This window comes from Protopterus annectens, chromosome 3.part1 (assembly GCF_019279795.1).
Source record: "Protopterus annectens isolate FY-2018-M chromosome 3.part1, PAN1.0, whole genome shotgun sequence".
NCBI lineage: Eukaryota > Metazoa > Chordata > Ceratodontiformes > Protopteridae > Protopterus > Protopterus annectens.
The window spans coordinates 1847366041-1847389836 of record NC_056732.1 but is presented as its reverse complement, the minus strand read 5'-3'; the positions used below and the strand labels follow the sequence as shown (position 1 = coordinate 1847389836).

The following is a 23796-nucleotide window of genomic DNA, read 5'->3' as shown; positions in this document are numbered from 1 at the left end:
GATCCTACCCAGTTCAGCTTTGTTAAGGGCAGATCCTGCCTCTTAAACCTGGTCGATTTCTTTGAAACAGTCACCAAGGCCATACCTGGACCTCGCAAAGCCTCATTATAGATAAGCTCACCAGCTTAAATATAAACCCCTATGTCACTAGATGGGTTGCAAACTGGCTCAAGGACAGAACCCACATGGTTAGAATTGCAGGAGCCATGTCAGACTCCAAACCAGTTACAAGTGGCGTCCCACAAGGCTCAGTCCTGGGACCTCTTGTTCGGTATATATTTCTCGGAGGTACAGGCCAACACGGAAGGACTGCGGCTGACCAAGTTCACTGATGACTGCAAACTGGGCGCCATAATCGACTCTCCAGCCGACACAAGCATCCTCCAAAAGGGCCTCATAGAAACAGACAACTGGTGCCAGAGCCATGGCCTCAAGCTAAACGCCAAAAAGTGTATAGTCATCCCTTTGGCAAAACAAAGTGCCACAAATTACCACATAGGTGGTAATCCATTAAGTATAGAAGAAGTAATTAGGGACCTGGGGACCCAAGTTGATAGCAATCTCTCATTTGACAACCACGTGGCCAAAGTGGTTAGAAGAACATTTTATATAGCTCACCTAATCATGAAGGGATTCACATCTAGATCAGAGGAGGTCATCGTGCCTCTTTACTCATCCCTCATCAGGCCCATAATTGAGTACAATGCCCCTTTTGGGATGTACCTTACCAAACACCTGCAGCAACTGGAAAGTCCCCAAAAGTACCTCACCAAGAGGATCAAAGGGCTCAAACAGATGCCATATCCTGCCCAGTTAAAGAAACTCCAGCTCTACTCAGTGGCATACCGCCTGCTCAGAGGCGATCTGTGCCGGACGTATAAAGCCATGTCCAACCCGGAATTAATGGGCATGCTGCACCTCATAAAATCCAAATCCCATCGAGCTACGCACTCGAGAGACTTGAACCTCAACACTGAAATAAATAGGACATGCTGGAGGGACAGATTCATAACCCAGAAGCTCCCTTCACTCTGGAATAAAATCCCAGTCCATGTTAAGCAGAGTCCCTCATTGACTCTCTTCAAGAGGAATCTTGATGAGTGGATGGGAGATCGTAGGTTTACCCCGGGTATCACTTCTGTGTCACTGTTAGACAGAGCCACAGTATACTAACCTCGAAAAAGGGCATAGCAAAATTAATTTATAATGGGTGGTGAAAGCCAAATACAATCTGGCTAGGCTTATAAATACCCTAGGGCAGATAGCCTAGTATGAACCTATGAACCTATTAACTGGGAATCCTACATGACACCAAATGTACAGGCACAGAGATTTCTGGGTTTTGTAAACACAAATTCCCTGGACCAGATAGTCAGTACACCAACCAGGGGTGCAACCATACTAGATCTGGTTCTCACTAATATGGGAGAACGCTGCACATCCCCTAGTGTAATGTCTTCCCCTGTAAGGTCAGACCACAAAAGGTTCTCCTTTGAAGTAAAGTAAAACCTGGATCCCCAGCGAAACCTGGAATATTCAGGAACTCCTCTAAGGCTAACCTTCTGCTATTAAGTGATATCTTGGCAAAATTTCAAGCACCCATAAACCCTGAAAACACTGCTGCCTATGCAGAACTGTTCACAGAAACCCAGTAAAAGCATGTTAATATCTGTACAGAGGCAGCTGTACCCACCAGTAAGTATAGAAATAACTCCTAAAACAAGCTACCCTGGTGGAATCACAACATCAACAGACTGTATAACAGAAGGAAGAAAATCATGGCAAAATTAGCTGTAGAAGGATAAAAAACACTTTCAAACTCAAACAACTCAGAGGATAAATAAAGTTTACCAAAGCCAAATTTGAGGTAAATTTGGCCTCCCGCACCGTGGACAACCACAAGACATTCTTTAGCTATGTCCACAACCTGAAAGGCGATACACAATTGTGTGAAGAGCTTATTGAAAATGGAGCCACCTATACTGAGTCAGAAGATATAGCAGACCTACTGGTTGATAAATTCAGCTCTAACTTTACTCCTCTCTCACATCAACCTTCCCTCAGGAAATATCATCAAATATAACTCCCCCTACAATCACCAGGGAACAGCTCCTTAATGCTCTCTCTAAAGCCAAGAACATTGCATCAGTGGGCCCAGGCAATATTTATTTATTTTATTTTACACTTGTTGAGAATTTTGGTAGTTAAAATATGTAAGCTACATGCATGTATATAGTCCAGGATGCTTTCTAAACAGCATGAAATGCTGGAACAGACTACCTATCTATGTCAAACAGATCTCCTCATTAGCACTCTTCAAGAAAAATCTTGATGATTGGATGGGAAATGGGAAATTCACCCCGGGGATCACTTCTGTGGCTCTGCTCGACAGGGGCACAGGAAAATAATTTTCTTGGGTGGTGAAAGCCAGGGTACATTTTTTGGCTAGGCTTGTATGGGCCCTAGGGCCGATAGCCTAGTACCTACCCATGAACCTATGAAGCTATGAAACATGACCTATCAGGACCTCTGTAACTGCCATTTAACTGTAGCCTCTAAAAGGTATTCGTGCATACCTCCCAACTGTACCAAATTACTCGGTTTTTACCAAGTTTTGTGTCCAGATAATGGGGTGCCACGATTCTCGAGTGGCACCCCTTCATTTCTGATTTTTTTCACTTTTTTAAAATTTTTTTCTTTTGTGCTTTTTGAGCTGACGTCATCACGTGGCGATGACATCAGCTCCATCAGCCTGTCAGAATTGAGCTCAAGGGCTCACATGCATGCATATCGGGCTGGCTGTTTGGATCTGCGAGCACAGAAATGCTTGGCTGTTTTCTTGTGAACGGAGTTTGAAATGTTTTTTCTGTTTTGCTGCACGGAGTATTTCAATGGTGGCGGTATCTGCACGGAGTTGCTGGAGTGCCTAATATCCGATGGTGGAGTTATCTTTACAGAGTTGTGGATTGCCTAGGGTATAGGTATGTAGTTTATTCAGTTCAGGAAACTGGTGGAGTAATCTGCACGGAGTGCCTAATATCTGATGGAGTTATCTGCACGGAGTTGGTGAAGACGGTGCCCAAGATATGCAGTTTATTCAGTTTGGTTAATAATGGTAGTATTTACGGTACTTAGAAATGATGGCGGAGTTGCTTAACGTATTCCCTCTAGTGGAGTTGCTTAAATTATTCCCTGAGCCAGCATGTAATAACCAGCTTTGCAGTAAACTGATTCTGGCAGTATTAGAGCAAAGTTTCTTTATGAAACAGCAAGCAAAGTACTATACAGAAATATTAGCATAGTGGTATTGCTAGATCGCAACACAGCATAACGAGTGAATGAATGAGGGCTTTTGGTATATTGATATACAGCATCGCTAATGTAGAAAAATTTAAGAAAAGAGTATTGAGGAGACCTTTGTGGAGCTTTTCATTAAAGGTCATTTCCCATCCACTCTGTAATTGATACTTTTTAATTTAGTGTGCAATAGTGGTTGATTTATATAGTTTTTAGTCGTTACTTTGGTGCTCATAACTATGTGAAGTTGAATAATTTTGATTAATCAGTGTTTAATGCACAACTTTTAAATAATACTTTAAAAACTTAGCATTTTTCTTAATTCTGAACTGCCCAATATTTCTATTATACTACATTTAAGATTCTCCTCTTTCCCAGTAATCCGTATAATTCTGTTCTCTGCAGTGTGTAAGATTTTACATTTCATATAGATATGCAATATAATAAGGAAATTCAAATAAAACTAGATGTGGCTATATCAACAAATAGATCACTTGTTCTACTACAGAAAAAAATCGTAGTACTAGTAATGTCATAAAAATGATATTTAAAAGATTAAAACTTTTCAGATTAATGCATATTGGACCACTGTCTAACTGAGATGGACACAGAGCAGTTCAAATAAGTTAGTCTTAAAGGAATTCTGGACAATACATCAGTTGGTGAAAATTATACAACAGCAATACTGTCTCACAATGAAAATAGACTCAGCATTAAAACTTCTAGTGTTTGTGCATTGTGCTATAAAATGTAAAAATAAAATCCAAATAATCACTGTAGAAGTAAAGCAGTATGCACACAGTGTTTATGGTAAATGGGGCAAAATAGACAGGTAATGGGACACTGGAATGGTTGCAGGGGGACTCTGGTGCCATATTTTGGTTGTCTGTTCTTCAGGTTGCATTTGAAAGTCAGTATCCCACAATCCCACCGGGGTGGGTGAGGTTATGCAAAATGCATGCACATTTTATGTTAATCAGTGTACAGATCTGTACCTATTTTTCATAGGCCTTGTCCAGACTTTTGGTGTTTCCAAGTTGAGAGGTACGTCTTCTTGCCTCATGAATGGAGAACAGCAACACTCATCCCTCTGCACAAAGATGGGCCATCAACAGAACCTGGAAACTACAGACTCATAAGTCTCACTAGTCTCTTATCCAAAGTCATGGAAATGATCAATAATGACATAGGAAACCTCCAAACACTGGGCCCAACCCAATTTGGTTTCAAGGACTGGTCATGCCTGTTCAACCAGGTGGACTTCTTTGAGAAATTCATTAAAGCAATGGATAAGGGAAAAACTGTTCACAAACACTGGGCCCAACCCAATTTGATTTCAAGGACTGGTCATGCCTGTTCAACCAGGTGGACTTCTTTGAGAAAGTCATTAAAGCAATGGATAAGGGAAAAACTGTTCACACCGCCTATCATGACCTGGCCAAGGTATATGACACAATACGCCACATGGCATTGTTGATAAACTCAGGAGTTTAGGTATAAACCCTTATGTCACCTGGTGGATAGACAGCTGGCTCACAGACAGGACTCAGGAAGTTATAAATGGGGAGTCCATATCTACAAAGAGGACAGTCACAAATGGAGTCCCTCAGGGATCAGTCCTGGGACCACTCCTTTTTGACATTTACTTCTCTGAATTCAAGGACAATGTGAAGGGCCTCTGACTGACCAGATCTGCAAATTATTGTAAATTAAGTGCAGTCATAGAATCTCCCAGCCATACAAATGTTCTCCAGGAAGGCCTGACACAGACACATAAACTTGTTTCAGAGCTATGGACTAAATCTAAATGCCAACAAATGCATAATAGTATCCTTTGGGAAGTCATCCACTCCTGGTAAATACATATTAACAACACACCCCTAAGAGTTGGCCCAGTGGTAATGGAATTGGGGGGACACAGACAGTAATCTAGCCTTTGACCATAACATGTCTACAGTACAATTTATAAACAAAGGTATGACATCTGGGTCCAAGAAGGTCACTGTTCCACTGTATTCAGCATTCATCAGACCTATAACTGACTACAATGCCCTCTTTGGTACACACCTAACCAGGCACATCCAACAACTGTAACAGCCAAAGAAGTTCCATACCAAAAGAATAAATAGCACAAGTGCAGACTGCCTAAAAATCCTATCCCTGTTTTTTTGTCTCCTGCAGGCTGTTGAGATGAGATCTATGCCTAGCATACAAGGCATTGTCAGACCCACCTTGATGGACCTTCTGCATATCCGCAAAACATACAGCACCAGAATTACCTATTCTAAAGCCTGAAACCTTGTCTCTGATATAAATAGGACCTGCTGGAGAGGCAGGTATGTATCTCAGACACTACTCATTGCCTGGAACAGGCTCCACATCCATGTGAAGCAGAATTCCTCCCTAACCCAATTCAAGTGCAACTTGGACAATTGGAAGGGGAACAGGAAAATTATCCCAGATTTAGTACCTAAGTTTCTAACGGGCTCAGGCAGCCTGTAAATTGTTCATCTCCCAGACACTGCTTGTTAATGGTTCATCTCCCAAGCCCTTGCTTATCTTTATCAAAGGTACCAGAGATTTAGGATGCATAGCTAGGCTTAAAAAGGGCCTTGTGATCATTAATCTATTACACACCTATGAAACTATGGAGGCATTTGAGAGCATGACATTACAGAAAACCGGACCTAAATGGAGTTGGCCAAAGTAGTGTCCTCTCATTAAACCAGGGTTTCAATGAAGCCATACATGGACCTTGATGCCGATATACATAACCATCAGATATTGAAACAAATTTTGGCTACGGCTGGAGCTTCACCTGAGGTTTATTCCTTTATGTTTCATAGGTTTGTAGGAGATTGCTAGACTAATAGCTCAAGAGCCCATACAACCACAGCCAGTTTTACACAGATTTTACTCAATTCTTTTATCCCCAGAGAAGAAACAAGGGTCAGCAATCAGGGTTTTGATAACTTTCACTGATTGCCTCTGTCCATAAGGGACACGGGCACCACACCACGGGTAACTTTGTGATTTCCCCATCCATTGGTCCAAACTGGACTTGAAAATGGTCAGGGAAAGACTCTGCTTTACGTGAACAGAAAGTATATTCCAACAGAGGGGTGATCTCTGGGACATCTCTCTCTCTCTCTCTCTCTCTCAAGCATGATCTACTCATGTCACAGATCAGGTTTAGATCCTTGGAGTGGGTAATGATCATGCAGTTAGTTTTGTAAATATGCAACATTTTCATCAGGATTGAGTCAGAGACTGCCTTGTAGCTCAGGCACAGATCACCCCTCAGTAATCGGTAGGAAACTGAATAAAGTAATAGGGCTTTTAATCAGTTCATATATTACACATTGGTTATAACCTGTAATTTTTGGTGAAAAACCTCTGAGGATGCTCCAACTCTTGCGGATGCCTGGTGAGGTATATACCAAAGGGTGTCTTGTACTCGACTATTGGTCTGATGAGGGCCAAGTACAGTGGTACTATGACATCCTCAGATCTGGATACCATGCGCTTATTTATAAGCTGAGTGACATGGAAGGATTTCCTTACCGCAGTGGATATATAGCAGTCAAAGTTCAGATCGCTATCTATCTGAGTACCCAGATCTCTCACCACTAGGTCCACTCTTGGGGATGCTATTGATATAATTTGCAGGAGTACTTGATTCCCAAAGGGTATTATTATCCACTTCTTTGCATTTAGTTTGAGGCCATAGCTCCTACATCAATCAGTCTGCATCAGTCCTTTCTGCAGGTTATCAGCATTATTTGGGGAGTCAATATTTGCTCCCAACTTGTAGTCATCAGCAAACTAGATCAGCAAAAGGCTACCTACATTTGCCTTGAGCACTGAGCTCTGTGGTACTCCACCGTTGACTGGCCTCTTGCTATACATTGATTCTCCCACTCTAACAACAGGCATCCTATCCATACGCCATTTGGCTATATGCTCACTTTTGTGAGTTTATCTATAAAACCAAGCTGGGTATTGGGTCAAATACCTTGGCCAGGTCAAGGTAGGCAGTATGCACTGACCTACCCTCATCCATGGCCTTGGTGACCTTCTCAAAGAAGTCCAGCAGAATGAGTAGGAAGAGCCTGCCCTTGATAAAGCCAAACTAATTTGGGTGTAGAGCCTGTAGATTTCTTATATCATTGTTAATCAGGTCGATGACTATCATTTCCATAGCCTTACATATGAGGCTAGTCAGACTTATGGGTCAGTAGTTTCCTGTGTCCGTTGATGGTCTCTCCTTGTGCAGAGGGATGACTATTGCTGTCCTCCACTCCACTCCACTGGGGCAAAGGCTGCCTGGAGACTGTGGTTAAATAGAGACCCATGTTGGTCTGCTAGGTTATGTTTCAAGCTATTAAAAAGGCATCTTAGGATTCCATCAGGGCCCATTGATACAATGTTTTTAGCCTTAGACAATGCATTGACAACCTGTTATTTTGTGATAACAGGCAAAGAAATGGCAGGGGGTATTTCATGTGGAGGGACAGGAGGTGATGATGGAGTGAAATATGAGGTGAATTTATTGGGCAGTAGGTTTGCAGTTTCTTCTGGCTAAGTACAGGTACAGCCATCTCAGCACATTGTTGAGTGTTTCCTTTAAGATTTCAAACATAACTAACATTTCTTTGTGGTTATCCTTTGCTTGGGGAAGCTATTTTAGTCTTGTATTTAGATTTTGAAGTATTGACTAGTTCCCTGATTTGCCTGTTGAGACTAATGGGGTAATTTTTCTCTGTTGTAAACCCTCTCTCTTACTACATATTAGACAGGAAGACAGGAATTTCTTCCTTCTGCTCTATAGTCTGTTTATGCCAGGTGTCCACCAAGGTGACTTGTTTTTCTGGCCACACTTGGGTTTAGTTTATTGAGATACTATCATTTCTATGCAGTTGTTTAAGTGGTTGTATAGGGCATTCATGTATACTTCTGCATTGACCTCCATGTTTCATGGTTAAGGGAGCTTTAAAATTATCTAAGCTATCACCTTGTAGAAGGTAATTTTCCTTAGAAAAATTCTTTAGTATAAAATGGTCTACTCCAAAAATATTATTAGTTAGGTAAATGATTTGTATTAGTAATTAACTACACCCTTTTTACAGGGATTCTATACACAAAAAACTGTAATGCAAAACTAACCTGGCGAGTTTTGATCCCCCCATCCATTTCACTTCCAAGATCCATCATCACCCTGGCAACAGGCACTTAAATACAGATCGAGCGTCTTAGACTTACAGCCCATCTAGCAAGGCTGGAACCAGTGATTCTGCCCTAAGTCAGGGAAGCATACTGCTGAGTGCAGAAAGAGGTGTCATAATCTGAAGCAGGTAACCCTCGGAATACCAATTAATGGGCAACAGCTGCCCTTAGAACCATACTGTAGCCACTGCCTTGAAGAAACAGATTTCATGTCTCCTACATTGAGGGGATTGTCTGGAGAAGTTTTGTAGAGAAAAAGGGCAGAATTAAAAAGAGGCAGAGACACTTGTTAGGGCAGGGAATTGTAAAGCGGAAGAGAAGTCCCTGCTGTGCATCAGAGTTCTCACTGAATGGATACAGCAGTGCAAACATATGGACAAGCTGCTGCGATTTGTTACAGTGCAAAGACACAGGGCCCAAATACACTTGTGAACTAACTGCTGAATAATGTACTGTTTGATTTAACATTATCCTTGGGCTAAATACTTGTTTTAATTCCGCAGTTCCTCATGACTGTGTTTTATTTTCAAATGGCATCTTGCCTTGACTGAATGAAGCATGTTTTAGTTTGTTTTGTAAGAACAAAAATGAAATTGTGTGCGCAAATGCAACCTGAAACCTAAGTCTTTATCTCAAAGACTAGATTTCTATGGTAATTCTGCCTGAAATATACATGTGTACATCTGCACACATTTTTACATTTATGCTGACTAAATGCACATTAGTAAACCAAGAAAAACAAAACAAAAAAAACATAAATAAAAAATGATCAACAGATTTATTCAAAAATCAGGGTGGTGCTTTTATTCATAAACTACAGTAAAGGATTTCAGGCATTCATTAAACCACATGTCCTTTCTTAAATAGAAATTCACTGAAAACAATCACATGATAAAAAACTGACTACAAAATACATAATCATGATCATTTACCATCTTCCACCATTAACTCTGATTTAATGCTTAGGATTTCATTAAGGTCATGGATACACTCATCAGCTATATTTGTCAATACAATTCATTTATATCTAAACTCAATTTCAGATTCCCCCTTCTCAGAATGTGTCATTTGTTCCCAGTAAGTAAAATATATATATATTTAATCCTTACAGCTTAATAATTACCTATAGAGGGCAATATACTCATCTTTTCTTTGAAAGTAAAGTGGGGCATTTACATTACCAAACAAAAAGACTGGGGATACACATGCCTTAATGTTACACTCCAGGCCTTGGTACTGGGGCCTTTCCTGTTTGGCGTTTACTGGTCTGTCATCAAAGCTGACATTAAAGGCCATAGGAGGAGTAATTTTGCTGATGACTGTAAACAGAGAGCCATTATCAACTCCCTGAGTAATTGAGAGATTCTGCAAAAAGGACTGACATACACAAAAAAAGGTGCTAAAACCATGGTCTCAAGCTAAATGCTGCAATATCTTTAGCAAACAGAAGCACCTTCATAATTACCTCACTAATGGAAGCACTATAAAACTGACCTGGACACACATACACAGCCAAGTTCTCCTTTGGCCAATATGTAACTCACAGTTGTTAGGCAATCCTACTATCTATCCCAGATTATTATTACGGGTATTTCCTTCAGGCCCAAGGATGTTATTATACCCGTCTTCTGCTCCATTTGTAGGCCATTAATTGAATAAAATGTTCCCTTTGGCATGTGCAGACATATGATCTGATTTGAAAGGTCCAAACATTTTTCATAACAAGATTCTGACTGGCAGGGAGTGTTAACCTATTCAGTAAGTGAACAGTTTATCAAGTGCTAGGCTACATTTTTTCACATTTAATTTGAGGCTATTGTCCTTGCACCAGGACTTAACACAATCTAACCCATGTTGGAGCAATTGTGAATCAGCAGAAGTTTCAGTAACATGACCCAATTTACAGTCATCTGAAACTTAAGACAACTATAGGCCAGGAATGTTGGCCAGAAGGTCTGATAAATAGCTGCCAATAGAAGAGGGCTCAACCATGAGCTTTGTGGTACATTGCTGGTAACATTTTTGCTTTCAGAAGTAGAACTTTCACCTCTAACCACATGGGTTGTGTCATACAACCAGTTAGCTGCCCACTGCACAAAATAAAGGCAAACATTTAGATTTACAAGTCTATCAATAACATCTGCAAGGTGAATAGTGTCAAAGTGTAATTGCTACTGACACTACACAAAAACTATGGCATTTGTAACTACACACATCTTCTAAAGTGGAGCCTATCGCCTCCAAGTCCTGACCGATGCTGGACCACAAATGTAACGTGTCAAAACTAGCAACTCTTTGGTGTGACTGTCAAGCAAGGCTTAAATTATACAACCTTTAATGAAGGCATTCCAAGTTTTACAGTGCTACCTTCAAATCATTATGAGTTTTACAGTAGTACTTTCGAATCATCCAGAGTTTTACAGTGGCACCTTTGAATGCCATATAACAAAGACAAATCAATAATTTGGAAAACTCTTCAATGTAAAATACTACCTATCCCATACATCTAAGATTACGTTAGCAACCACGCTGCTACTTCCCAAACTCCTCTTTGGCTATACTTAAAAATGTCATGTTCTTTGCACAAATTAGAATGTTCAAACCATAAAACTACTATCATGGCTTAAATACACCTTTCCAGAGACACCACTGTACAGTAATAGATGTTGTAATAGCCTTCACTTAGTACTACAATCCAGCTGACCCAACTCTGCATACCTTTTACAGAACACTGTAAAGATAGCTGCCCTGCTCTACTGCCCTGTAGTTTCAAGGTGTGCGGGGGGGGGTTACATTTATAGGTCTCTAAGATGCTCACCCTCACTTACTGTACAAGTCTCAGAATTACCCACTGTCGATTCTACCTTCTCACGTATTGCTATGCGGATTCTACATTCTCACTTACTATTACTTAACAGAAGAAAAAACTTACAACTCAACACTGAAAATAATTCCGCCAGGTCAGTACTTAACAGCCTTAACAGTCCTTTAAAGTCAAAAAGCATTAGCCTGTGTTACTATGTGATTTTGTATCACTTCCTCACAGCATGTGTCAATCTGCTTCTTATTCAGCTGGATAACACTTTCACATGTGACAAATAATTCTAATCTGTAACCTCTACCCAAATAACTCCTACATAATGCTTCTGTAAATACCCGTCCATCGGTTTGGCTTTTAATCACCTCTGATTCACTTCTTCCTGTTAATTGTTTGGCCTTCCTTAGTACTTATTTCCTCTCTACAATCATGCTTCTCTAATTCTTTTCTTACGACCTCTCTCTTTCTCAGCCACTCTCACCCTAATCACCACCACTGTTTTCCAAACGTTTAGCCTTGCACCCACATCAGCCACTCTCACCCTAATCACCACCACTGTTTTCCAAACGTTTAGCCTTGCACCCACGTCAGCCACTCTCACCCTAATCACCATCACTGTTTTCCAAACATTTAGCCTTGCACCCACGTCAGCCACTCTCACCCTAATCACCATCACTGTTTTCCAAACGTTTAGCCTTGCACCCACGTCAGCCACTCTCACCCTAATCACCACCACTGTTTTCTAAATGTTTAGCCTTGCACCCACGTCAGCCACTCTCACCCTAATCACCATCACTGTTTTCCAAACGTTTAGCCTTGCACCCACGTCAGCCAATCTCACCCTAATCGCCACCACTGTTTTCCAAACGTTTAGCCTTGCACCCACGTCAGCCACTCTCACCCTAATCACCACCACTGTTTTCTAAATGTTTAGCCTTGCACCCACGGCTGCACTATTCTTTCAGCTCTTTCCATTTTTACTTTATTTTGTACTCTCATTCATATTCTCTAGATCCTACCAAGAGTCGACATCATCCCTTATAGTAATACTTTCTGTACGTTTCTACCCCCTTAGTTCCTCTAACTCAGCATCCCTGCCTGCAATATACTGGACTCCTCATCTGTCTACTAATTTTCATATATCAAACCTTTCTTTACTTCATATACAGCTCACTAATTTCCTACACATATTATATCCTGTCTGGTAAAGGGAGGCTGGTCAAAGGCTTGGAAAAAGCATCCTTATTGGTCCTTTTCAATCTTTTTCTAGAGTTTTTTCAGGTTTTTAGCTTCTAGTATTTAGGCCCTACATTTGAGCAGGTTTTTGCTTGTTTGGGTATTGTGCACCACCGCACACTGCAGTGCAATTGCACATCAAAGCTGGACAGTTAAATTCAAAAAAATGTCCCTAAAACCAGGTAGAAATATCCATCTACTCAACTCTTCCGTGAAGGATTTTGAAAAGCCACCCTTAGTGACAAAAGTCTTCAACCTAGCATTATAGACAGTTAGACTACCCTTGTTTCTCCTGCCAACTTTGTTGACTTGGGTCTCTTGAGGCAGTGTAGCAAATGCCACATGTACACAGACAACCCACTACTAATAACATATTCTAGCACAGAGTGCGAGAGATGTATTTACACAAATAATCTAGAATCTATGCTCTCTGTCACTCAAAACAGTAAGATGGAGAAGGTTGTCAACTTACCCACCACTACATGCGCACATAGCATCACTACTCATACAAATACCACTACTCATGCACATAATTACGCATCAAACATAAATCCACATATGCAAAGGTTCTCTTGAAAAACGTACTGAAACACCAGAGACCTCCAAAACACAAGACTGCTACAGTTAACACAGTCTCCACAGCTCCCATGACACATAGCAACACCAGTGTCTCACCCACCAAGCCTGTAAGGTGCAACACTCAAAAAACAAGTTTTTCTATCATTGGAGACTCAATAATGAGACATGGGTGTCCCACTCACCAGGCTGGACAAAGAGAAGTCACGTTCAGCTGCCTGTCCTGTGCCAGGATTTGTCAAGGCCCCAATGCACTCAGGTCTCTCAGCATCAAGTACCATTTTGACTCTGTCATAGTTCATGTTGGTGTGGGGCGGCCATGGTGGTGCAGTGGTTAGCATTGCTGCCTCACAGCAAGAGGTTCCCCAGTTCGATCCTTGGCTGGGGTGCCTTCTGTGCGGAGTCTGCATGTCCTCCCTGTGGTTGCTTGGGTTTCCTCTGGGTGCTCCGGTTTCCTCCCACATCCCAAAGACATGCTGTAGGTGGATTGGACACTCTAAATTGGCCCTAGGCATGAGTGCATGCATGTGTGTGCTTTCCGTTTAAGGTTGGGTGCTGGGCTGGCAACTCGACACCGTAAAACTCCACTGCCAATCATGAGCGGACAAGGTGATCCGATGTGGCGACCCCTAACCAGGAAAAAGCTGAAAGAAGAAGAAGATAGTTCATGCTGGTGTGGATGACCAGAGATGTATCTCACTGGACTATATGAAGAGAGACATGGTTGAGCTCTCTAAGTATGTGTCCCTGGCAGGTATGTCCCTAGCCTTGAGCAGCATACTACCCTCACCTAGAATGATGCCACAGTATAAATAAAAAAATGATCGATTTCAATAATTGGCTCAGTTTTTAGTGTCATTCAAAGGGGATCCAGTTCCTGTCAGCCTGGGAAGCCACGGTCAACAAACCTCGCTGTTTTGCCCGAGATGGTTTGCACCTGGCACCTCTAGTTTTTTGGCTGCTGGCAAAGCTTTTGCTTCTTCCACAGTGGTATTTTAGGCAAGGTCTCGCAAACAACTTTATCAACATGAAATTAACCAATAAGAACAAAATAAGGGTCATGCTGCTAAATGCTAGGAGCTTAAACCAAAAGCTGCATGCCCTGGAAGCACTTCTACCACTAAATGATGTAGATGTAGATGTCTGTGCAGTCAAAGAAACCTTGTTCAAGGCCTCAGAGAATAACCCAGCCTTGCAAGGCTACAATGCCCTCCACACCTTTAGACCACAAAATGAATGTGTGAAAACCAAAGGAGATGGTGTTTCAATCTATACTGGAGATAAATTCAGCTCCCGTCTAGTTAGACTGGACAACTCCATGGAGTTACTCCAGGTCCAGGTTACTGTGGGTAAGACCCCCATTCAACTCATAGCCAGTTATAGATCCCTCTTAATGGGTTACAATGCCCATGAAGCCTACTTGTCCTGGAGACAATCCAAAGCCCTGACTCACTGTTGCAAAAGTTCCTTGACTTTGTTAATTCAAATGCCCTGGAACAAATTGTTCATACCCAGACAACAGGAACAAACATTCTAGATCTGGTCCACACCTGCATGTCAAACAGGTGCACGGCTGCAACTGTTGGACCCTCATTAGTTAAAAATGACCACAAATCAGTCACCTTTGAACTGGTGCTAACACCAGAACTCACAAAGGGTGAAATCATACTAAAAAACTTCACCAAAGCAAACTATACCCTGCTAGGTGAAGGTATAAATGCATTCCAAGCCCCACCCCAAACTGGAAGTGGTAACTGCACCAAAGCTTACACTAAAGCCCTGTACAATCATTTGCATAAATGTATAAACTTGGCCATACCAGAAATAATCAAAGCTAGAGTCCCAAGTAAAAACAAGCTGCCATGGTGGTTATCCAGTATCAGCAAACTTTACAATAAACTCAAAACATTACTGTTCAAGAAAACAAAGGCAAGGCCAAAACAATGGAAAAATGCCCTACTCAGCCTCAACAGGCAAATAAGACAACTTGTCAAATCCTGCAAGGCTCCACTGAATGAAACTTAGCAAGTACAGCCAAAGATAATCATAAGGCCTTTTACAGCTACGTATGTAACCTAAAGTGTAGGACCAAAGTATGTGCAGAACTGGTGGCCAATAGTATCACACACACTGACCCCACAGAGATAGCAAACCTGTTAGCGGATAGGTTTGGTGAAAATTTCACTTCCTTATCCCCTCCTAACTTACGTCAAACCTTCCCCCAAACTTCCACCCACCCTACACATGGAAGAAAAAATAACAAATAAGGCCCAAAAACACACAAATCCAGTGCTGGAAGCAAACCAACATGAAAGGAAACATCTGAAGAGCAGGTCCTCAAAGCCCTGTCCAAGGCAAAAAACAGAGCCTCTATAGGACCAGACGACATGCAGGCTGTCTTCTAAACAGGCTAAAACATGAACTAGCATCACCACTACGTATCCTTTTCAATAATAGCCTAACCACAGTTTGTTCTTGCGGAATGGAGAGCAGCTACAGTTATTCCCTTCCACAAAGGTGGCCTAGCCACGGAATTACAGACCCATAAGCCTGACCAGCCTCATCTGTAAGGCCATGGATCATATAATTATGGACCTTATAAATAAAAACATACGTGGCCTCCAATCCGTGGATCCTACCCAATTCAGCTTCATGAAGGGCAGTTCTTGCCTGTTAAATCTGGTGGATTTCCTTGAAAGTGTGACCAAGGCCATTGTTTAGGGCAAATCTGTGCACACAGCATACCTTGACTTGGCAAAGGGTTTCAACACAATCCCATATTCAGGCATTACCGATAAACTTAGCAAACTGAATGTAAACACCTTCATTGTAAGATGGGTTGCCAACTGACTCACAAACCTGACACAAACTATCAAAGTGGGTGACTCCACATCAACCAGCAGATCTGCTACCAGTAGAATGCCACAGGGGTCAGTGCTGGGCCCCCTACTGTTTGGTATATACTTCTCAAAAGTTCAGGTCAAAAGTAAAGGGTTGTGGCTGACCAAGTTTGCAGACAACTGCAAACTAGGTGCAATCACTGAATCCCCAAATGATGTCAGTATACTCCAGGAGGATGTCACACAGACCAGCGACTGGTGTATTAGTCATGGTCTCAAACTGAATGCAAAGAAATGCATCATCATTCCCTTCGGCACAAACAATGTCCCTTCACACTATCAAATCAACAACAATACCCTAAGTACCCATGAAGTAGTAAGGGACCTGGGATCACAAGTTAACTGCAACCTTAACTTCAACCACCATGTGTCTACTGTACTAAGGAAGCTTTCTAATTAGCATACTTGATTAGTAAAGGCATCGCCTCCATACCAAAAGAAGTTATAAACCCCCCCATACTTAGCACTCATCTGGCCCATAATTGAATATAATGCCCATCTGGCATATACTATACTAGGCACCTGCAGTAATGACAGACCTTAAGAGGTTTCTAACAAAGAAGGTCAGGGGGCTCCAGCATGTGTCTTACACAGACTGACTAAAGTCCCTGCCACTATACTCCATATCTTATAGACTTCTTAGGGAAGACTTATGCCTGACCTACAGAGCAATCCAAGACCCAAAAACTAATGAATTTGCAGCATATCTGTAAATGTAATGGGACTAGAACTACCCATTTCAGGGACCTAAATATGGCCTGCGACTTAAATAGGATATGCTGGAGGGACAGATTTACCTCCCAGCAACTGCTGCTTCTTAGGAATAGGCTACCAATTCATGTGAAACAGAGCACCTCTATGACACTGTTCAAGAGGAACCTGGATGAGTGGATGGGGCACCATAAATTCTTAGCAGGAATAGAACCCACAAGCCTCCTGGGCATGGGCAGTCATCACTAAATGCAATCTCGGGTACTGACTAACATTTCTATGGTATTATATTGGGATGAAACAGCTAGGCTTAAAATGACCTTCGGGTCAATAGCCTAGTAGTCTCCTATGATCCTATATCAGTCCTAAGCATAAAGTACACATATAGGTATGTATAAAATCCACTTTCCTTTCAGACTGTATCACGGCCTCAGCTTTCTATAATAAATTAACTTACCTGTATCACCCTCAGGATACATTTATCATTGCCCCAAAATTCTACAGGAAACTCCTGTCCATACCGCCTTTAAGTCTCATGTCACTGCCCCAAGTTTCTATGACAAATGCCCCTACACATACTCCCCTTTGGATGTACCTTACTGACCCATCAGTGCCCTATAATTGCCAGAGTTTACTGTAATAAATGCCTCTACACATACTCCCCTTTGGATGCAACTTATTGACAGATTGGTGCCCTATGCTTCTTAAACAATTCTCTAACCCACATCTCCTTTAGTGTAGTCTGACACACACACAGACACGCACACGCACACGCACACGCACACGCACACACACACACACACACACACACACACACACACACACACAGACACAGACACACACACACACACACACACACAGACACACACACACACACAGACACACACACACACAGACACACACACAGACACAGACACACACACAGACACAGACACACACACAGACACACACACAGACACAGACACACACACACACACACACACACACACAGACACACACACAGACACAGACACACACACAGACACACACACACACACACACAGACACAGACACGATCTGTTTATTTCACCAGCCCAGAGTTGGACTATAACCTCATCTCCTCAGATGAGGATGTGAGTGTGTTACTACCCCAGGTTTTCAGAATAACCCTCTACACATATTCATCTTCAGCACACATGTATCACTTCCAGGGTTCACTACAACCCCATCTTCATAACCAACAGAGTCCCTGTGTGTTATTACTCCAGGTTTCTACTCTCCTCCGGCTATATGTTTAATTGTCCCAGATTTCTAAATTACTGTCCCTACCTGTACTTGTTTTTAGTTTGCACCATTATACTAGGATCCTCTAAGCAGTCTCAGACCTACACTCAATGTTCATCTGTATGTATCAACACTCCAGGATAACAAAAACAAAAAAAGCTGCTGTTTCTGCTTCGCTTTGGTATGGCCATGACAATGACTCTGGTTTATGTAAAAAAAAGAAAAAAAAACTATAGATATCTCCCCATCCATGTTGTATGTGTTAATGTTCCAGATTTATACAATAATCCCCTAAGATCCCAAGAAGTACGGCCATGCCAATTTCTCACAGTTTTATAATAACCCTCCTTTCTATATTTCCCATCAGGCTGTATGCTTCACTGCCTCTAGTTTACAAAATAGTACACTACTTATGCAGTCTAGTTAGGTACTGCATCCCAATGTGTCTCAGATTTCTAAAATAACAGCTCCAAATCCCATTAACTCAGGTTTCTAAAATAACTGCCACACATCCCACTGCCTCAGCTTTCTGACATAACGGTCCCAGGCCATAATATTTCCCATTAGCTTGTGTATCATTGCTCCAGGTTTCAATAATGGCCCCCTTATACTTACTCCCCATATTTCCACAACAGCACCCTGTCAATGTTCCAAATTACACTGTGTGTCTGTACCCCAGATTTTACAATAACTTTTCTATCCATACTTCCTATAATGTGCAGCTGCCCTAGGTTCCCACCAGATGTACCAATTTAGTATGCAGATGTTACTATCCCAGGTTTTACAATAACTTTTCTATCCATACTTCCTATAATGTGTGTGCGACTGCCCTAGGTTCCCACCAGAAAGCTGTACCAATTTAGTATGTAGATTAGTATCCCAGGTTTCTACAAAACTTCCCCATCCAGACTCCATTTAGCCTGTGTGCATTACTGTGTCCCTGTGACTCTACAACAAAATACCAACCCATGCTCTCTTTTAGGCTGCAGAAGTTACTGACCTACATCTCCTTTAAGCTATGCATACCACTACCCCAGGCTTCAACAGTAACTGCCTACACTCTCCCTTCAGTCTGTGCATGGTGGTATCCCATGATTTTACACACTCCTCTTTAGTCTGTGCATTGCAGAACCCCTGTATTTTAGACACTCCCTTTTAGTCTGTGCAATGCGATACCCAGCGATACTGAATACTTCCTTTTAATATGTGAATGGTGATGCCCCTGGATTTTACATACTCCCCTTTAGTCTGTGCATTGTTGTATCCCAGGTTTTTACAAAAAGCCAATTATTCATACTTGCATTTCATCTGTGTGCATTATTTCTATGGAATTCTAAAAAAAAAAATCCCATCCCAAGATCCTGCCAGTCTGTGGGAATCACTGTTTCAGGCATCAACAAAAACTCTCTAAATACTGTGCATATCATTGCCCAAGACATACTTCCCTTCATTCTGAGTAAATCACTGATTCAGGTTCCTACAATAACCTTTTGACTGAAATTCTCCCTTCATCAACATATGCATGCATGTGTGTGCATGTAGGGAATGTTTATATATGTCACCAGGTTTCTAAACCAAACACCCTACCCATAGTCCCCTTTAGTTTGTGAGTCATTAACCAACATTCTTACAATAATCCCTTTCCTCCTTTGTTTATAAGCTTGCATAAATGTATGCGATCATCCCTGTTTTTTTTTTAAATAACTCCCTGTCTGTACTCCCCTTTAAAACGACTATAAAATCACCCAAGGTTTTTATAATACCCCAGTATGAATGCTCAGCTTGACTCTTTGGAATTCAGTGCCCCCAGGCACATTCCTATCCATATTCCACTTCACATGTGGCTGTGCGTGTAAGTTTATGGCTATTCCAGATTTATAAAACAGCTCTCCCTCCATACATCCATTTTTTTAGGTCTGTGTCAGTGCTCAAATTTTCTACAATAATCTGCTACGTATACCTACCTATAGCTTGAGGGCACACTGAGTGCCAGAATGGGTTCCTACACCCACCAGACCTCCCAATTGTTGTAAGTGGGTATTGGAGAGTAAATGAAACAATTTATATACTTATTATATGTACTATGTACTACAACATAATATCCAGATATCTTGAAAACACTACCATACCCAACAATGCCCTCCTGAAGTAGATACAAATGCAAACCAGTCCCTTTCTCAAAACTTAAAAATCGCAATTTCTTTTCCATCTTTACTGATTTGTTTTTTTTTTACTTTTCTTTTGATGTCTTTTTACAAAACATGTCAGTACCATATATTATTCATTAGGTATTAAGGACAGTGACAACACTTTAGTGTAATCAAGTAATGTAGGTGATCAGGGTGCTTCAATCTCAAGGTTGTTAATGTTTCCAATCAAAAGCTTGAAGTTCCAGATGGTCACATATTATGTATGCTGTGACTCCGTAATATTACACAATATTTTATAATGTCTGCTTTCAGCTAGACAGCCTGTATCCTAATCGGTGTATAGCATTCGGTACATGCCACAAAGATGTCACATTTTGTGGTTGACTTTAGACGGTCATAAAAATATGGAATGTGGCCAGTTCCATTAATTTATTTATTTATTTGCTATATCTTATAACACTACAAAAGTATACATCCACATGTAAATTGTTAAAACAATTACCAGTATTTAATACCTAAGATTACAGAATAAAAAAAACATATGTTGTACTATAAGGGACACTCTGCTCTGCGTTGGTCTTGTTATAGGTTGCATGCTACTTGAAACCAAATATATTATTATTCACAGAAAAACAGTTTCCAGTAAAGCTTTTAGTGTACTGCACATCCTTTAGTTTCAGCTTTAACAGCCTGGTTCTGTTCCCACCAACACCAACTGGTGACATCAGAAACAAGAGTGTGTTGTTCTTTACAAGACAGGATCAGCAGCAAGGCAAAACAGATCTTTATGTTTTTTTTAAGTTCCCTCTTCAGCTTACTGCAGAAGAAAAGACCTTAACTGAAGTTTCAGACTGCCCTGTTCTTACCTCTCCCTCTTAACAAGGAAGGCACACTACACCATTTATAAACAAAAGACCAACTGCATTCAGATTTAAAAAAAAGACAGCTGTAAGAGAAAACGTTCTCTCATTATGTCAGTTCTTACCTCCAAATTCATGATGCCAATACACTATCCAGGAAGACAAACAACTGCTCTTTCTAAGAGATGAAAAACACAGATTAACAAGAAACAGTTTCAGAAATCATTTTTTTCTCACAGGAAGCAAAACTATGTTACTCAGTTTTTCATAGGTACACACTTCCTTCCTGTGTACCTGTCAAATCTATCCCACCACAGATCTGGGAACTTGATTAATATTCATGATGTACAGCTGTGAGGAGAGTGTGGGGGAGGGGTTGTATAACTAATGAGGTTGGCTGGTTGCATTCACTTCACACTCTCGTTGTTCTGCAGAACAAACTTACTGTATGAATTTGTGTTGAGTTCAGAGAAAAGCAGCTGTCATGTATTTGCATTTTTATGCAATGTGTTGCAGTGTGCCTTTATTGGTGCTGCTTTCTCAAATGAGATTCAGTCAGATTAAGGGACTAAAATGCATAGTATGCGTCCAGAATGTATGTATCGCCGCAACCTGTTTAAACTGCATACTGCAGAGGGGAAAAGACGAGCACTGCTCCTATAAGACAGATGATTTGCAGTTGTTTTTTTTTAGCTACTACTAATCATAGAAACACGGTTTCTGATGACAGATGAGGACTGCTTGGCTGATCTAGTTTGCTAATTTCCCTACATTCTGGATGAGAACAATATCCTGCTTAAACTCTAGTTTATTTCTATTTTCTTCCACCAGTATATGAATTGTTTTCTTTTGGCTATTGCATTCTTCAGTTCTACCTTTGCTTTTAATACACTCACCTCTTCAAGAAGGCATTTCTAATCAAATACTATATTATCTGAGAAAAACACACCTTTAACTTATATATCCTTTTACTCACTATATGTGTGTGTGAATGAGAGGGAGGATAGAGGAATGGTGAGGATGCAGGGAGTAGAGTTGGCGAAGGTGGATGAGTTTAAGTACTTGGGATCCACAGTTCAGAGTAATGCTGAGTGTGGAAGAGAGGTGAAGAAGAAGAGAGTACAGGCAGGGTGGAATGGGTGGAGAAGAGTGTCAGGAGTGATTTGTGACAGACGAGTACCAGTAAGAGTGAAAGGGAAGGTCTATAAGAGGGTAGTGAGACCAGCTATGTTGTATGGGTTGGAGACAGTGGCATTGACAAATAGGCAGGAGTCAGAGCTGGAAGTGGCAGAGTTCATAGGTTCATACTAGGCTATCTGCCCTAGGGCATTTATAAGCATAGCCAGAGTGTGTTTGGCTTTCGTCACCCATTTTAAATGAATTTTGCTATGCCCTTTTTCGAGGTTAGTATACTGTGCCTCTGTCTAACAGTGACACAGAAGTGATACCCGGGGTAAACCTACGATCCCCCATCCACTCATCAAGATTCCTCTTGAAGAGAGTCAATGAGGGACTCTGCCTAACCTGGACTGGGATTTTATTCCAGAGTGAATGGAGCCTCTGGGTTATGAATCTGTCCCTCCAGCATGTCCTATTTATTTCAGTGCTGAGGTTCAAGTCTCTCGAGTGCGTAGCTCGATGGGATTTAGATTTTCTGAGGTGCAGCATGTCCATTAATTCCGGGTTGGACATGGCTTTATACGTCAGGCACAGATCGCCTCTGAGCAGGCGGTATGCCACTGAGTAGAGCTGGAGTTTCTTTAACTGGCAGCATATGGCATCTGTTTGAGCCCTTTGATCCTCTTGGTGAGGTACTTTTGGGGTCTTTCCAGTTGCTGCAGGTGTCTGGTAAGGTACATCCCAAAAGGGGCATTGTACTCAATTATGGGCCTGATGAGGGATGAGTAAAGAGGCACGATGACCTCCCCTGATCTAGATGTGAATCCCTTCATGATTAGGTGGGCTATATAAAATGTTTTTCTAACCACTTTGGCCACGTGGTTGTCAAATGAGAGATTGCCATCAACTTGGGTCCCCAGGTCCCTAATTACTTCTTCCGTACTTAATGGATTACCACCTATGTGGTAATTTGTGGGCACTTTGTTTTTGCCAAAGGGGATGACTATACACTTTTTGGCGTTTAGCTTGAGGCCATGGCTCTGGCACCAGTTGTCTGTTTCTATGAGGTCCTTTTGTAGTATGCTTGTGTCGGCTGGAGAGTCAATTATGGCGCCTAGTTTGCAGTCATCTGCGAACTTGGTCAGCCACAGTCCTTCCGTGTTGGCCTGTACTTCAGAGAAATATATACCGAACAAGAGAGGTCCCAGAACTGAGCCTTGAGGGATGCCACTTGTAACTGGTTTGGAGTCTGACATGGCTTCAGCAATTCTAACCATGTGGGTTCTGTCCTTGAGCCAGTTTGCAACCCATCTAGTGACATAGGGGTTTATATTTAAGCTGGTGAGCTTATCTATAATGCCCGAGTGGGGTATTGTATCGAAGGCTTTTGCGAGGTCCAGGTAGGCTGTGTGGACCACCTTCCCCTCGTCAATGGCCTTGGTGACTATTTCAAAGAAATCGACCAGGTTTAAGAGGCAGGATCTGCCCTTAACAAAGCCGAACTGGGTAGGATCCAGTGTCTGTAGGTCCCCAATATCTTTATTTATGAGGTCCATGATGATCCTTTCCATAGCTTTGCAGACCAAGCTAGTCAGGCTTATGGGGCGATAGTTTCCAGGATCCATTGAGGCACCACCTTT

At 41.6% G+C, this 23796-nt stretch overlaps 1 protein-coding gene across 2 annotated transcripts in view; it reads right to left on the bottom strand.

Annotated features, from left to right (window-relative positions):
- The window catches only part of LOC122798754 (zinc finger protein 501-like), a 248125-nt gene extending 226822 nt beyond the window's left edge, over positions 1-21303 (bottom strand). For both annotated transcript variants that reach the window (XM_044067856.1, XM_044067857.1), the window contains exon 1: positions 21163-21303. In XM_044067856.1, the coding sequence (XP_043923791.1) occupies positions 21163-21174 (12 nt within the window). In that variant the 5' untranslated portion in view covers positions 21175-21303. The remainder of the gene's footprint in view (positions 1-21162) is intronic.
- Positions 21304-23796: the final 2493 nt, after the last annotated feature.